The 17,140-nt window shown below is 50.6% G+C and overlaps 1 protein-coding gene and 1 pseudogene across 1 annotated transcript; both read right to left on the reverse strand.

The window, feature by feature from the left end:
- Positions 1 to 3,676: 3,676 nt before the first annotated feature.
- On the reverse strand, positions 3,677 to 10,605 carry LOC142429649 (immunoglobulin lambda-1 light chain-like). The gene is made up of 5 exons (XM_075534673.1): positions 10,333 to 10,605; positions 6,220 to 6,259; positions 6,001 to 6,032; positions 5,409 to 5,448; positions 3,677 to 3,996 (listed from the first exon to the last, which is right to left on the reverse strand). The coding sequence occupies exons 1-5, from the start codon at positions 10,603 to 10,605 to the stop codon at positions 3,677 to 3,679; spliced, it is 705 nt and encodes a 234-aa protein (XP_075390788.1).
- Positions 10,606 to 14,993: 4,388 nt separating this feature from the next.
- LOC142429650 (immunoglobulin lambda constant 6-like) lies at positions 14,994 to 17,140 on the reverse strand (annotated as a pseudogene).

Raw genomic sequence — 17,140 nt, forward strand, 5'->3', positions numbered from 1 at the left:
GTGCCAGACCCAGGTCAGAGCAGGGCCCGGGAGCTTTTTACTTGAGAGGCCCGAGGGTGAATCAGTGATGTTCCAAAAACTGCCATTTGTCCCCGAGCCCCTGAACCTGGACCCTCTCCTATCACTTTCACCCAAGCTTGCTCTTGCTCCTTGCTCTGGCTCCTCCTGACATCCTGCCAGGCTCTGTCCTGAGCATGTGATGAGAGCTCTCTGCCTCTGCTGTTGGGTGCACTCTGGGGCATTTCTGACCTGACACAGGTCCCCAGGGACTCCTGGGGCGTGTCCTTAGGATCAACATCCCTCAAGTCTCTTATCTGAATGGTGTCACATCAAGGAAAGAATTTGAAGTTTGAAGAAGTCTGTCTGCCTGTGGTCTCCCTTATCTGAAAGCATTTTGGAAAGACAACTGGTCCTATTTGATGGTTTCATCCCCAAAGTTCTGTCACCGATGATCTCAGGGACTCCTGTGTACAGGCTGAACCTTGTACAGAAACTGGGGCCCTATTCTCCTCACAGTCTGTCCTAATGACTGTCAGCTAGTCTGGGCTTAGACCTTACTCATAATGCTCCCTCATTCCTGGACGGTGCAGTCATAGATGAGCAAGGGTCTATACAGGGCAGCCACAGGATGGTGGGGAGTCCTCTGTCTCTGAACACACTGCTGGGCTTTGGACCCCAAGTCCCCTGATCTAGGCAAACCCAGTCCTGAGTAACCTGTGTCCCGGGTCTCCAGCCAGAGAGCACAGTTTCCCTATAGTCTCTTCAGTGCTCACCCTGAGAAAGATATTAGGGTTTCCCCATAGACCAGGGAGACTGATGGAATATTGTGGGTGGAAGAAGGGACACATGACATCTTAGGGACCAGCATGGCTGATAGAGAGAACGGTGAGGTCTAAGGTCATCCTATGCATCCTCTACCAGCCTGGTCTCAAGTGAAGTGCAGGTGAGGACCAGCTAGAGACACAAGGAGGCCTCTATGATGGGCAGGGAAGAGGCCAGGGTTTGCTGACACCAGTGTCTGGATCAATTAACTCAGATATGGCCCTGGTGGATACCCACCTTCATGAAGAGGTCATGGAAGATGAGGGTGTCACAGCAACGTGTGGTAGAGGAAGCAGATGGTGCCCGGCTATCAATTGGAATCGTGTCTGTGGTCTTAAAGTCTTGTAACCCAACAAACAGCCCTCTGAGTGAGGCGCCCATTAAGCCCACATCAAAGAAGCTCAGCAACCTGTGTGGTCCAAAGATATTGATGACAACATCCAAATATCATGAAAGGAAATGCATCAGAGTGTATATTGTGGACACCCAGTTTGTAGAAGTCTAGGGCGCACACTGGGAGACCGGAATCCACTGTAGAGCATCCAGTCATCTTAAGACTCTGGAAATTCCTTTTACTTCATGGCAAGGGACTTGAACAACCTTACTCTCAGACGAAGATGATTGTCAACTCCATTGTGTTTGATTGAACCATCTTCAGTAGCTCTCCCTCTGACCCAGCCCTGATTGTCTCTAGGCTCAGGGTAATCTGTTTCACGGCAGACATTTGAACTCTAGCTTTTACAATATTGACGGCGCCCTTTTCTTTCTCATGCTATATTTGTATCTTTATCATTATATTATTATGATTTCCTTTGTGTCCTTTTGTATGATTTCTGTCAGCTTTCCAACTTGTGAAACACACTAGTGGACACACAAGGATCGGGGCTATATCGGGAAGGGGGTGGTGAGGAGACGGAGGGTATTTGTGGAGCACCCAATGAAGGCAGGGGTTGGTGGTGGAGGGAGCATCAGAACTGATTGCGATGATGTATGTACAACTCTTTTGTGAAAGAAATTTAACTATAGAAGTGTACGACCTGTGAACACATCACCAAGAAAACTATGAATAAAATAAAAACATGAAATCAGGCCATCTTGAACAGTAATTACCATGGATGAAGGAGGAAGAGTTATTGCTTGGAGGGCCTTGAGCTTGTTTTTTTTGGCAGACCATACATCTTTTATTTTTTATTATTTTTTTAACAAATTATTGGGGCTCATACAATTCTTATCACAGTTCATACATATACATACATCAATTGTATAAAGCACATCTGTACAGTCTTTGCCCTAATCATTTTTCTCCTCTTTTCTTTTTTTACATTTTATTAGGGACCCATACAAATCTTATCACCATCCATACATATACATACATCAATTGTATAAAGCACATCCATATATTCCCTGCCCCTTGAGCTTGTTTTAATGGTGGTCCATGATTAGGAAAAGGATATTACTAATGGTTGGTAACAGAAGTGTATAATCAAAGTACTGAATTATACGTGTGCTAGCACTGGGATTGGAGAAAGTTTTGTTTTGTTATTTTGGCCAACAGTATAAAAATGATCGCCTGGGTAACAACACTTTCAAGGAAGAAGAAACAATTTTGGGACTGATTGTGGTGACAGTTGTGGAATGGATGGGTATTTTTGAATCATGGAATTGCATTCTACGTGGAAGACGTGTCAATAACACTATTAAAAGCCCAGCTTGGTTGTGTGCACACAGTGCATTATAATTTGAGGATTAAAAATAATGGAATTAAAAACTCACACTGACACACACACACACACAAACTTCAACACATACACGCTGAGAGAAAGAAGCCCGTGTGAAGCAGGTTAATCATGATATATTTCCAACTGTAACACCATTGAGACCATGCACTAGATGAGTGGTCAAGAGTAGTCCTGGAGAATTCCAAAGGAGTGAACGTGTCATGGTGGAGACCTCAGCTCTGTGCTGGGCTGACCTGGTCCTCCACACACCACAAGCTTCAAGCACAGAGGAAACGTGTGTGCGTCAGCCTCCCTCTGGTGTCATGTAATTAATGTGCCCGTAAGTTCTATTCCTTGCAGACCATTTGTGGGACTGCGTAAGGTGGGAGAGTGGGTCACCATGATATGCACCAAGGTATGCACCTGTTTCTCTTCTGAAGGTGTTGTCAATGTCTTCATTTAGTTCATACACACCATGTGCACGTAAGAATATACACACAAGTGGCAAGTTCATATATGTGCATCCATCATGGTGAAGGAATACCACACACCTCTCCCAGGTTCATGTGCTGTTGCCTTGGATCTATGACAGGACCAAGAGAGTGAACCGCATGCTCAGACTCTGGTGTAGCTCAAGAGACTCTTTCCTCCCACGGTCTGTCCTCTGTGTGCCCAGGACCCGTGGCTTCCTCCTCCTCATTCCCTGATGTAATTTTCAGAGTCCCCCACGAACTGTGGGCTCCCTCAGTTGATGGCATTCCTGAGTGGACAGGGACTGCTGCTCAGCTAACATCAGTAGTGACAGTCTCAGATGTCATGGGTCTCCCAGTACATGAAGCATATTCAACGTTCTTGGGTATTGTGGGGGAGATCACACGGCACTGTCTTCTACCTAGAAACTTCCTCAGAGGCCCTCCCCAGAGATACACTGAGACATTGTCCATGTCAGATGATAAACATAAGATCTTTATTGTGCAGAAAAAGACATGGGGTGGGGCTAGGAACACAGCCGAGTCTGGACTGGTACCAGACTAGAGCTTGAAGGAGACAGTGGAGATTTGGGGAAGGGGTATGTGGTTGGGAGAACTCCACCCGGGCAGGTGTTGGGGACTCTACTTGGAGGGGGCAAGTGTGTCCTAAGCACACTCTGCAGGGGCCACCTTCTTCTCGTAGGTCTTGTCCTGGTGCGTGACCTGGCAGATGTACGTCTGGCGAGATCTCCATTGGGCGGGCGTGAGGGTCAGGTAGCTGCTGACGGCATACTTGTTGTTGCTCTGCTTGGAGGGCTGGGTTGTCTCCACGCCCTGGGTGATGGGTTGGCCATCTCCTTTCCAGGCGACTCTCAGGTCACGTGGGTAGAAGTCATTGATGAAACACACCAGCGTGGCCTTGTTGGCTTGGAGCTCCTCAGCGGATGGCGGGAACAGAGACATCCTGGGGGCGGATGTGGGCCCACCTGCACAGGGTGATGGTTCGGTGGTCGTGAGAACCCGGTCCACAGGAGGTGTGGACCAGGATCTCTGTGGGAGTGCTCTGGTGGTTTTGTGAGTTGTGAGGCCAGGCCACAGGTTGGCCAGGTAACCCCAGGAAGCATTTTGAAACCACCTGCTGCTCTACGGGAGAAAAAGGGGGCTTTCAACCCATCTGCCCTGTCCTCAGAGTCACTGTGAGTCAGAGCGTTACATAGGCAGAGAGGATTTTTGCGTTTTTCTTTTGAAATCTCTTGGTGAGTCAAGTCAATTCTCCCACACCAGGTCAGAGAAGGGCCTGGGAGCTTGTTACTTGAACAGAGCCCGAGGGTGCATCAGTGATGTTTTTCCAAGAACTGCCATTCCTCCCTGCAGCCCTGAACCTGGACCCTGTCTCATCTCTTGCACCCAAGCTTGTCCTTGCTCCTTGCTCTTTGCCCTGCCTCCTCCTGACATTCTGCCAGGCTCTGTCCTCAGCATGTGATCAGAGCTCTCTGCCTCTGCTGTTGGGTCCACTGAGGGACATTCCTGATGTGACACAGGTTCCCAGGGATACCTGGGGTGTGTCCTGGGGATCAACATCCCTTAACCCTCTTTCCTGAATGGTGTCTCATCAAAGAAAGAATTTGAAGTTTGAAGAAATCTGTGTGGGTGGGATCTCCCTTATCCGCATCCCTTTGAAAAGACTGCTGGTCCTATTTGAAGGTTCCATCCCCAAACCTCTGTCAACAAGGACCTCAGGGACTCCTGTGTGTGTGCATGGTGGTGGAGGAGGGTCCATAGGGAAACCTGGGTCCACAGTGTCCTCCTAACTTGTACTAGGGGCTCATCTGACCTCCCTCCTTCCTGGGTGTTGAAGTCATAGATGGTCAACATTCTATACAGGGCAGCCCCTTGATGGCGGGGAGAGCTCTACAAGGTCACCCTCTTGGATCTGGGCCCAGCACTCCTGTCTCGGGAAGCCCAGTCCAGAATTTCCCTCTATGGTCCTCGTCTCTCACCTGAGAGCGGCGGGTTCTCTAGAGTCTCCTCAGTGGTCACCCTGAGAGGGGATCTTAGGGCTTTCCCACAGACCAGGGAGGCTGATGGAATACTGGGGGATAAGGGGTAGGATGGGACAGATGCCATCTGAGGGACCAGCGTGGCCTTTGGGGAGAACGGGGAGTTGTAAGCTCATCCTGTTCACCCTCCAGCAGCCTGGTCACAAGGGAAGCCCTGGTAAGGACCAGCTAGAGGCACAAGGAGGGGTGTTTGAAGGGCAGGGAAGAGGCCAGGGTTTGCAGAGAGCAGTACCTGAGTCAATGTCTAACTCAGAGAAAAAACACAGAAATGGCAACACAGCACGGATTTGCTCAAAACATGGGGAAACAAGTAAAGCGGACTAGAGGAAGTGACTCACCTACGACGGTCAACGTGGTTCCTGAGCCGAACACCCAACACTGTGGTACAGGCTCTTACAAAAACCCTCCCTGCAATGCCCCAGTGTACGCCTGCCACTTACTGCCCAGCCCACCACAGCTGTGAGGGGACAGGTCATCCAGAAGGAGACATCCCTGAAGAACAGCATCCGGATTCATAAATAGTGGGTCTGAGACACAGAGCCACCATGTCAGCAAGGCACATGGGCCCAGCTCCCTCCCCTGTCCTGGCACCTGCTGCCTCTGTCGTACCAGATGGCTGATCACAACTGTGAAGCAGTCCTCTGAGGGCAGTGGGTCTTCCAATGCCCTGGATCTGTAGCCCCATCTCCCCCAGTTCCTAGCCCAGCCTTGTTTCTCTTATTCTCATCATGAGATAGGAGAATTCTGCATCACTACAGGGTCTACCTCTGCTGTATCTGCCCCCTCTTCCACATAACGTAGGAGAGCCAAGAAATCTCAGATTTTGGGGGACCCTCCGCAGCTAAGGGAGGAGCACTGAGCAGAGTAATCTTAGGATCCCAACTACCCAGTGGACAGAGAGGCAGCAGGGGTCATGTGGCTTTCCCTGACCTGTGGGGTCAGAGGTGAGGCCTTATGGTCACCTGTCAGAGGAAGCGGAGAGTGAGCACAGGGAGAGGAGGCAATTGTCCTCTGTGCCTGCTCCTAGAGGACCAGCAGACTCAGTCGGACACAACCCAGGCCCGTAGCACCACCACCACCACCACCACCAACAGCACGCAGAGCAGAAAGAGCATTGGATATTTGGAAGGAGGAGGAAAAGAGACTCACCTGTGACGATCACCTGGGTTCCAGGTCCGAAGATGTCACACTGTGACACAAGCTCATACCAAAACCCTGACTCTCACATCTCCTGTCTCCTCCCCCACCGTGTCCCCCAACCATCTGCAGCTGTGATGGGGATTCCTTGGCCCCTGTCACTGTGGTGCATCTGCTCAGTGATCAGAACACACATCCATCATCACACTCAGCTGTGATGGGAGGGGACTACTTGTTCATAGGGCCTTCCTGGGATGGATGACCCCGGAGGGGTTTTTCATCTAGGATCTGGCTTCCCTATGGTACGTCGCTTAGGAAGGGGAATAAGTTCTTGAAATGGGGGGGTGTGTTGGGTGGGTGGGTTGTACATTACCCGAATGAGAGCAGTCCCATAGCCTGGAGCAGGTGTCTCTGTCTATGAAGGTGACACACCTGTAGGTATTGACGCAACATGAGGTGGGTTTCGACTGTGTTCACTGAGGCATCTGGTCTACCTAGTGAGGGGCAGACTACCTTGGGGTTCACTGGCCATGGGAAACTTCCTTCAATCTCCATCTCACTTTGTCTTTATCTGGGAGTCATCAGCTCTGTAGTCCTTGTGGTCAATGACCTCCTATGTCCTCCTGGGAGACGTGGAATATCCCTGCCCCTTGTAGGTGAAAACAGGTTCCCATTGCTAGGTGGGTGTGGACTTTGGAATTCTCCCAGAGGGATTGTATTAGCTGCAATTGTGCCCTTCCAACTCTCCCTCACTCTGCGTGGAATCCCAGTGCCGTGGACCATCCGTGGGTACCAGTGTTGAGGGCGGCAGGCAACCTGATGCGTGCGCAACATGTTGTCAGTGTAGCAAACCGGAGCCACTGAGATCTAACAGGATTGAAAAGTGTTCCCCAAAGCCACCCTGTGTCAAGCAAGATGCTTATAAATCATATTAAATGCAACTGATGCCAAATAAATCAAAGGAGACCAAGAGTCAACTCCAGATTGGATGCTCAAAAACGACGCGAGTGGATCATTGCATTTCGTTAGTGTGAGTTCATTGGGCTTTACATGTTGGATATCAAAATGCAGCCAGCTAGCAACGCACTTTTGAATGCCCTTCGGTTGTTTCTTCCACCCCGTATCCTGGTGGTTCGTCCCATTGCTGTGTCCCTGCATCTTCCTTTCACCCAATTAACCCCCGGTCACCTGACGAGCCAGTCAACAATGTTTGTCTAAAGAGTTAAAGGAGGAGTGGAGAAAGGATAACTTTAGATGAAATGCTGCAGGAGCTGCTGGCCAATCACATGACAACCAACACCTGCCCCAACTCCTCGCCCCTAAGCACACAACACAGGAATGTGTGTATCACACAAACCTTACACTTCTCTTTACAAAGGTTCCTCCACCTGGGTCGTGGACCTCGATGGTGCAGAGTCCTTCTAGATTAACACCTGAGAATCTGGGTGCCAGTCTATTTGAGAACAAGTGTGATGAATAAATGCACAAAGGGGTACGTCTGATTCCTTTATCATTGAAAATATACTTAGAATTGTTACTATCAAAGTAACGACAAAGTAATTGATGTGATAGGGAACACATCTTCTCAAACACACATTTCTGATGAAAGATGTGCATGTGAAGCGAAGGAAAACGTGCTTCAACCCCCATATGAAGGAAGCCAACAGTGTAAGAAGCCTGGGTCCTTAACCGAACAGACACCTCACCAACAGGAGGCGCAGGTGGAAAGTCAGCATGTGGAGGATGCGCACCCCCCGCCATCATTACGGAATTACAATGTCAAAATCGGGCACACTACAAAGCACGTATTACAGTGGATAAGATCTACAAGAGTGACATCATATACCGGTGCAGCAAATGAAGCAACAGGAATACTCATTCCCCACAGTGGGGAATAAACATGATACAAGCCTTTAGAAGCCAGCAAGGTCTCACCTACCAAGCTAAACCAGCGTTTCCTGTGTGATCCAACATTAGCACTCCCAAAGGTTGACCCAAATGATTGGAAAACCCATGGTCACACAACCCTGCACGCTTGTGACAGGTTTATCCCCAAAGGGCTAAGTCTAGAAGAAATCAAGATGTCATAACCGTAGGTGAATGGATAAACCAGCTCTCGTGTGAATGGGTTTACGTGCATTCCAAGGAAACACGGTTGGAATCAGGAAGCAGACACGATGAGGAAGGACCTGGAGGCCATTATGCTGAGTGATGCCTGACCATCCCAGTGGACCAATATTGCATGAGTCCACTACTCTCAGGAGAAATAACAATTAAATCCTAGAGACTAGTTGTAGGCAATAGGACACCCCCTTACTGAAGGGGCACACGGAGCAATGAGTCAGTTAGAGTGTAGTATAAAACCGATGAAATATTACTCTCCTCTCCTTGTTTAGTGCTTCCTCCCCACCTATCATGACCCCACTTCTACCCCGGAAATCTGGCTAGACCTGAGCCTATAGAGTGGTACAGAGAAGAGCCTGAACCCAGGGATTCCTGGACAGAGAAGCTTCCCATATTCCTAGAAAATGCTGAATGAAATAGAAACATGAAATCAGGCAATCTTGAACAATACTTACCGTGGGTGAAGGAGGAAGCGTTATTTGTTGTGGGCCTTGAGGTTATTTTTGTGGTGGTGGCATGATTAGTAAAAGGATATTACCAATGGATGTACACAGAAGCGTATAATCACAGCACTGAATTATACGTGTGCTACTACTCCGATTGGAGATTGTTTTGTTATTTTGGTCACAAGGATAAAAATGATCCCCTGGGTAACAACGCTTTCAAGGAAGAAGAAACAATTTTGGGATTGATTGTGGTGACAGTTGTGGAATGGATGGGCATTTTTGAATCGTGGAATTGAATTCTACGTGGAAGAAATGACAATAACTCTATTAAAAAGCCGAGGTTGGTTGTATGCACACATTGCACTCTAAGTCGTGGATTAACAAGAATTGAGTCAAAAACTCCCACTGGTACACACACAAACACAGAAAAGCTTCAATAAGTACACGCTGAGAGAATGAAGCCCATGTGAAGCACATCAATCACTATATATTTCCAAGTGTAAGACTCGCTGGAAAGGACAACACTATTGAGACCATGAAGTAGCTGAGTGGTCAACAGGCCATCTTGGAGAATTCTATAGCAGTGAACGTGTCATGGAGGAGCCCTCAGCCCGGTGCTGACCTGACCTGATCCTCCACACACCACAAGCTTCAAGCACAGAGGAAACGTGTGTGTGTGTCAGCCTCCCTCTGGTGTCATGTAATTAATGTGCCCGTAAGTTCTATGCCTTGAGAAGCACTTGTGGGTCTTTTTAAGGTACTAGAGGGGGTCACCATGATATGCACCAAGGTATGCACCTGTTTCTCTCCTGTAGGTGTTGGCAATGTCTTCATTTAGTTCATACACATCGTGAGCACTCAAGCACACACACACACTCACACACACACACAGAAATGGCATGTTCATATATGTGCATCCATCATGGTGAAGGAATACCACACACCTCTCCCAGGTTCATGTGCTGTTGCCTTGGATCTATGACAGGACCAAGAGAGTGAACCGCAAAGTCAGATTCTGGTGTTGGCTCAAGAGATCCTTTCCTCCCACGGTGTGTTCCCTGTGTGCCCAGCACCCATGACTTCCTCCTCCTCACTCCCTGATGTAATTTTCAGAGTCCCCCACGCACTGTGGGCTCCCTCAGTTGATGGCATTCCTGAGTGGACAGGGACTGCTGCTCAGCTCACATAAGTAGTGACAGTCTCAGATGTCATGGATCCCCCAGTACTTGAAGCATATTCAACGTTCTTGGGTATTGTGGGGGAAATCACATGGCACTGTCTTCTACCTAGAAACTTCCTCAGAGGCCCTCCCCAGAGACACACTGAGACATTGTCCATGTCAGATGATAAACATAAGATCTTTATTGTGCAGAAAAAGACATGGGGTGGGGCTAGGAACAGAGCCGAGTCTGAACTGGTGCCAGACTAGAGCTTGAAGGATACAGTGGAGATTTGGGGAAGGGGTATGTGGTTGGGAGAATTGCAACCTCGGCAGCTCTTGGGGACCCTACTGGGTGGGGGCAAGTGTGTCCTAAGCACACTCTGCGGGGGCCACCTTCTTCTCGTAGGTCTTGTCCTGGTGCGTGACCTGGCAGGTGTACGTCTGGCGAGATCTCCACTGGGCGGGCGTGAGGGTCAGGTAGCTGCTGGCGGCATACTTGTTGTTGCTCTGCTTGGAGGGCTGGGTGGTCTCCACGCCCTGGGCGATGGGTTGGCCATCTCCCTGCCAGGTGACTCTCAGGTCACGTGCGTAGAAGTCATTGATGAAACACACCAGCGTGGCCTTGTTGGCTTGGAGCTCCTCAGCGGATGGCGGGAACAGAGACATCCTGGGGGCGGATGTGGGCCCACCTGCACAGGGTGATGGTTCGGTGGTCGTGAGAACCCGGTCCACAGGAGGTGTGGACCAGGATCTCTGTGGGAGTGCTCTGGTGGTTTTGTGAGTTGTAAGGCCAGGCCACAGGTTGGCCAGGTAACCCCAGGAAGCATTTTGAAACCACCTGCTGCTCTACGGGAGAAAAAGGGGGCTTTCAACCCATCTGCCCTGTCCTCAGAGTCACTGTGAGTCAGAGCGTTACATAGGCAGAGAGGATTTTTGCGTTTTTCTTTTGAAATCTCTTGGTGGGTCAAGTCAATTCTCCCACACCAGGTCAGAGAAGGGCCTGGGAGCTTGTTACTTGAACAGAGCCCGAGGGTGCATCAGTGATGTTTTTCCAAGAACTGCCATTCCTCCCTGCAGCCCTGAACCTGGACCCTGTCTTATCTCTTGCACCCAAGCTTGTCCTTGCTCCTTGCTCTTTGCCCTGCCTCCTCCTGACATCCTGCCAGGCTCTGTCCTGAGCATGTGATCAGAGCTCTCTGCCTCTGCTGTTGGGTCCACTGAGGGACATTCCTGATGTGACACAGGTTCCCAGGGATACCTGGGGTGTGTCCTGGGGATCAATATCCCTTAACCCTCTTTCCTGAATGGTGTCTCATCAAAGAAAGAATTTGAAGTTTGAAGAAATCTGTGTGGGTGGGATCTCCCTTATCCGCATCCATTTGAAAAGACTGCTGGTCCTATTTGAAGGTTCCATCCCCAAACCTCTGTCAACAAGGACCTCAGGGACTCCTGTGTGTGTGCATGGTGGTGGAGGAGAGTCCATAGGGAAACCTGGGTCCACAGTGTCCTCCTAACTTGTACTAGGGGCTCATCTGTCCTCCCTCCTTCCTGGGTGTTGAAGTCATAGATGGTCAACATTCTATACAGGGCAGCCCTTTGATGGCGGGGAGAGCTCTACAAGGTCACCCTCTTGGATCTGGGCCCAGCACTCCTGTCTCGGGAAGCCCAGTCCAGAATCTCCCTCTATGGTCCCCGTCTCCCACCTGAGAGCGGCGGGTTCTCTAGAGTCTCCTCAGTGGTCACCCTGAGAGGGGATCTTAGGGCTTTCCCATAGACCAGGGAGGCTGATGGAATACAGGGGGATAAGGGGTAGGATGGGACAGATGCCATCTGAGGGACCAGCGTGGCCTTTGGGGAGAACGGGGAGTTGTAAGCTCATCCTGTTCACCCTCCAGCAGCCTGGTCACAAGGGAAGCCCTGGTAAGGACCAGCTAGAGGCACAAGGAGGGGTGTTTGACGGGCAGGGAAGAGGCCAGGATGTGCAGAGACCAGTACCCGAGTCAATGTCTAACTCAGAGAAAAAACACAGAAATGGCAACACAGCACGGATTTGCTCAAAACATGGGGAAACAAGTAAAGCAGACTAGAGGAAGAGACTCACCTACGACGGTCAACGTGGTTCCTGATCCGAACACGATACACTGTGGTACAGGCTGTTACAAAAACCCTCCCTGCAATGCCCCAGTGTATGCCTGCCACTTACTGCCCAGCCCACCACAGCTGTGAGGGGACAGGTCATCCAGAAGGAGACATCCCTGAAGAACAGCATCCGGATTCATAAATAGTGGGTCTGAGACACAGAGCCACCATGTCAGCAAGGCACATGGGCCCAGCTCCCTCCCCTGTCCTGGCACCTGCTGCCTCTGTAGTACCAGATGGCTGATCACAACTGTGAAGCAGTCCTCTGAGGGCAGTGTGTCTTTCCCTGCCCTGGATCTGTAGTTCCATCTCCCCCAGTTCCTAGCCCAGCCTTGTTTCTCTTATTCTCATCATGAGATAGGAGAATTCTGCATCACTACAGGGTCTACCTCTGCTGTCTCTGCCCCCTCTTCCACATAAAGTAGGAGAGCCAAGAAATCTCAGATTTTGGGGGACCCTCCGCAGCTAAGGGAGGAGCATTGAGCAGAGTAATCTTAGGATCCCAACTTCCCAGTGGACAGAGAGGCAGCAGGGGTCATGAGGCTTTCCCTGACCTGTGGGGTCAGAGGTGAGGCCTTATGGTCACCTGTCAGAGGAAGCGGAGAGTGAGCACAGGGAGAGGAGGCAATTGTCCTCTGTGCCTGCTCCTAGGGGACCAGCAGACCACAGTCGGACACAACCCAGGCCCGAAGCACCACCACCACCACCACCACCAACAGCACGCAGAGCAGAAAAGAGCATTGGATATTTGGAAGGAGGAGGAAAAGAGACTCACCTGTGACGGTCACCTGGGTTCCAGGTCCGAAGATGTCACACTGTGACACAAGCTCATACCAAAACCCTGACTCTCACACTTCTCCTGTCTCCTCCCCCACCGTGTCCCCCAACCATCTGCAGCTGTGATGGGGAATCCTTGGCCCCTGTCACTGTGGGGCATCTGCTCAGTGATCAGAACACACATCCATCATCACACTCAGCTGTGATGGGAGGGGACTACTTGTTCATAGGGCCTTCCTTGGATGGATGAGCCCTGGAGGGGCTTTTCATCTAGGATCTGGCTTCCCTATGGTACGTCGCTTAGGAAGGGGAATAAGTTCTTGAAATGGGGGGGCATGTTGGGTGGGTGGGTTGTACATTACCCGGATGAGAGCAGTCCCATAGCCTGGAGCAAGTGTCTCTGTCTATGAAGGTGACACACCTGTAGGTATTGACGCAACATGAGGTGGGTTTCGACTGTGTTCACTGAGGCATCTGGTCTACGTAGTGAGGGGCAGACTACCTTGGGGTTCACTGGCCATGGGAAACATCCTTCAATCTCCATCTCACTTTGTCTTTATCTGGGAGTCATCAGCTCCGTAGTTCTTGTGGTTAATGACCTCCTAAGTCCTCCTGGGAGACGTGGAATATCCCTGCCCCTTGTAGGTGAAAACAGGTTCCCATTGCTAGGTGGGTGTGGACACTGGAATTCTCACAGAGGGATTGTATTAGGTCCAATTGTGCCTTCCAACTCTCCCTCGCTCTGCGTGGAATCCCAATGCCATGGACGATCTGTGGGTACCAGTGTTGAGGGCGGCAGGCAACCTGATGGGTGAGCAACATATTGTCAGTGTAGCAAACCGGAGCCACTGAGATCTAACAGGATTGAAAAGTGTTTCGCAAAGCCACCCTGTGTCAAGCAAGATGCTTATAAATCATATTAAATGCAACTGATGCCAAATAAATCAAAGGAGACCAAGAGTCAACTCCAGAGTGGATGCTCAAAAACGACGCGAGTGGATCATTGCATTTCGTTAGTGTGAGTTCATTGGGCTTTACATGTTGGATATCAAAATGCAGCCAGCTAGCAACGCACTTTTGAATGCCCTTCGGTTGTTTCTTCCACCCCGTATCCTGGTGGTTCGTCCCATTGCTGTGTCCCTGCATCTTCCTTTCACCCAATTAACTCCCGGTCACCTGACGAGCCAGTCAACAATGTTTGTCTAAAGAGTTAAAGGAGGAGTGGAGAAAGGATAACTTTAGATGAAATGCTGCAGGAGCTGCTGACCAATCACATGACAACCAACACCTGCCCCAACCCCTCGCCCCAAAGCACACTACACAGGAATGTGTGTATCACACAAACCTTACACTTCTCTTTACAAAAGTTCCACCACCTGGGTCATGGACCTCGATGGTGCAGAGTCCTTCTAGATTAGCCCCTGTTTCTCTCCTGTAGGTGTTGGCAATGTCTTCATTTAGTTCATACACATAGTGAGCGCTCAAGCACACACACACAGAAATGGCATGTTCATATATGTGCATCCATCATTGCGAAGGAATACCACACACCTCTCCCAGGTTCATGTGCTGTTGCCTTGGATCTATGACAGGACCAAGATAGTGAACCGCAAGGTCAGATTCTGGTGTTGGCTCAAGAGATCCTTTCCTCCCACGGTGTGTTCCCTGTGTGCCCAGGACCCATGACTTCCTCCTCCTCACTCCCTGATGTAATTTTCAGAGTTCCCCACGCACTGTGGGCTCCCTCAGTTGATGGCATTCCTGAGTGGACAGGGACTGCTGCTCAGCTAACATCAGTATTGACAATCTCAGATGTCATGGGTCTCCCAGTACTTGAAGCATATTCAACGTTCTTGGGTATTGTGGGGGAAATCACATGGCACTGTCTTCTACCTAGAAACTTCCTCAGAGGCCCTCCCCAGAGATACACTGAGACATTGTCCATGTCAGATGATAAACACAAGATCTTTATTGTGCAGAAAAAGACATGGGGTGGGGCTAGGAACAGAGCCGAGTCTGAACTGGTGCCAGACAAGGGCTTGAAGGATACAGTGGAGATTTGGGGAAGGGGTATGTGTTTGGGATGACTCCAACCCGGGCAGGGGTTTGGGACTCTACTTGGAGGGGGCAAGTGTGTCCTAAGCACACTCTGCGGGGGCCACCTTCTTCTCGTAGGTCTTGTCCTGGTGCGTGACCTGGCAGGTGTACGTCTGGCGAGATCTCCACTGGGCGGGCGTGAGGGTCAGGTAGCTGCTGACGGCATACTTGTTGTTGCTCTGCTTGGAGGGCTGGGTGGTCTCCACGCCCTGGGTGATGGGTTGGCCATCTCCCTTCCAGGCGACTCTCAGGTCACGTGGGTAGAAGTCATTGATGAAACACACCAGCGTGGCCTTGTTGGCTTGGAGCTCCTCAGCGGATGGCGGGAACAGAGACATCCTGGGGGCGGCCGTGGGCCCACCTGCACAGGGTGATGGTTAGGTGATCGTGAGATCCCGTTCCACAGAGGTGTGGACTGGGATCTCCGTGGCAGTGCTCTGGTGGTTTCATGAGTTATGAGGCCAGTCCACGAGTTTGCCAGGTAACCCCAGGCAGCATTTTGAAACCACCTGCTGCCCTGTGGTAGAAAGAGGGGAGTTTCACCCCTTTTGCCCTGTCCTCAGAGTCACTGTGAGTCAGAACGTTGTGTAGGCAGGGAGGTGTTTGTTACTTTTCTTTTGAAATCTCTTGGTGGGTGAAGTCAATTGTGCCAGACCCAGGTCAGAGTAGGGCCCGAGAGCTTGTTACTTGAGAAGCCTGAGGATGAATTAGTGATGCTGTTCCAAAAACTGCCATTCGTCCCTGAGCTCCTGACCTGGACCCTCTCCTATCACTTCCACTGAAGTTTGCCCTTGCTCCTTGCTCTGGCTCCTCCTGACATCCTACCAGGAGGTGTTATTCATCTCTGATGAGAGCACTCTGCCTCTGCTGTCGGGTCCTCTGTGGGACATTTCTGACCTGACACAGGTTCCCAGGGATGCTGGAGGTGTGTCCTGAGGTCAGCATCCCTCAATTCCCTTATGTCAATGGTGTCTCATCAAAGAAAGCATTTGAAAGTGGAAGAAATCTGTCTGCACGGGTTCTCCGTTGTCTGCATGCATTTGAAAGGACTATTGGTCCTTTGTGATGTCTACCTCCCCAAAGTTCTGTCACGGATGGCTCCATGGACTGCTGTCTGCAGCCTCTTAGGGAACCCTGGGTGCACCTTGTCCTCACAGCCTGTCGTAATGACTGTCAGCAAGTCTGGGCTTAGAACTGTCTCATCTGTCCTCCCTCCTTCTTGGGTGTAGAAGTCATGGACACTGAATATTCTATACAGGGAAGCCACTTGATGACACAGAGATCCACTCTGGTCACCCTGTTTGGATCTGGGCCCCGACACTCCTGGTCTTGGCAAACTCAGTCCACAGTCTCTCCTCTACGGTCTCCCCTCCCTCACCCGAGAGCTGCACGGTCTCTAGAGTCTCCTCAGTGCTCACCCCGAGCAGGGCCCTTAGGGATTCCCCATAGACCAGGGAGCCTGAAGGAATATTGCAGGGGGAGGATGAGGCAGATGATATCTGAAGGCCCCGCATGGCTTGTAGAGGGAATGGTGTGGCCCAAACGAATCCTGCCCTTTCTCTACCAGCCTGGTTACAAAGGAAGCGCTGGTGAGAAACACCTAGAGGCACTAGAGGAGGGGTGTTTGAAGGGCTGGAAAGAAGTCAGGGATTCCTCAGACCTGTGTCTGCATCAATGTCTAACTCAGATACACACAAAACACAAAAATGGCAAAAAAGCATGAATCTGCTCAAGACATGGGAGAATCAAGTAAAGAAGGTTAGAGGAAGAGACTCACCCACGATGATCAACTTGGTTCCTGTGCCAAACACCCAACACTGTGGGAGAGGCTCTTACAAAAACCCTCCCTGTGATGCCTCAGTTCCCCCCCCGCCCCAACGCCCCCGATTCCACCCCCTTTACTGCCCAATTCAACTACACCTGTGAGGGGATAGGTCATGAAGAGGGAGACATCAGGGCTAGTAAATAGAGGGGCTGAGACACAGAACCACCATGTCATCAAGCCCCATGGCCCAGCTAACTCCCCTGTCCTCTCTCCCGCTGCCTCTGTAGCACCAGGAGGATGATTGCAACAAGGAAGCTGCCTTCTGAGGGCAGTGGATCCTTGCTTGCCCTGGGTTTGTAGCCCCATCTCCCGGGTTCCTACCCCAGCCCTGGTCCTCTTACTCTCATCCTGAGACATGGGCAT

The sequence above is a fragment of the Tenrec ecaudatus genome, chromosome 16 (assembly GCF_050624435.1).
Source record: "Tenrec ecaudatus isolate mTenEca1 chromosome 16, mTenEca1.hap1, whole genome shotgun sequence".
Lineage (NCBI taxonomy): Eukaryota > Metazoa > Chordata > Mammalia > Afrosoricida > Tenrecidae > Tenrec > Tenrec ecaudatus.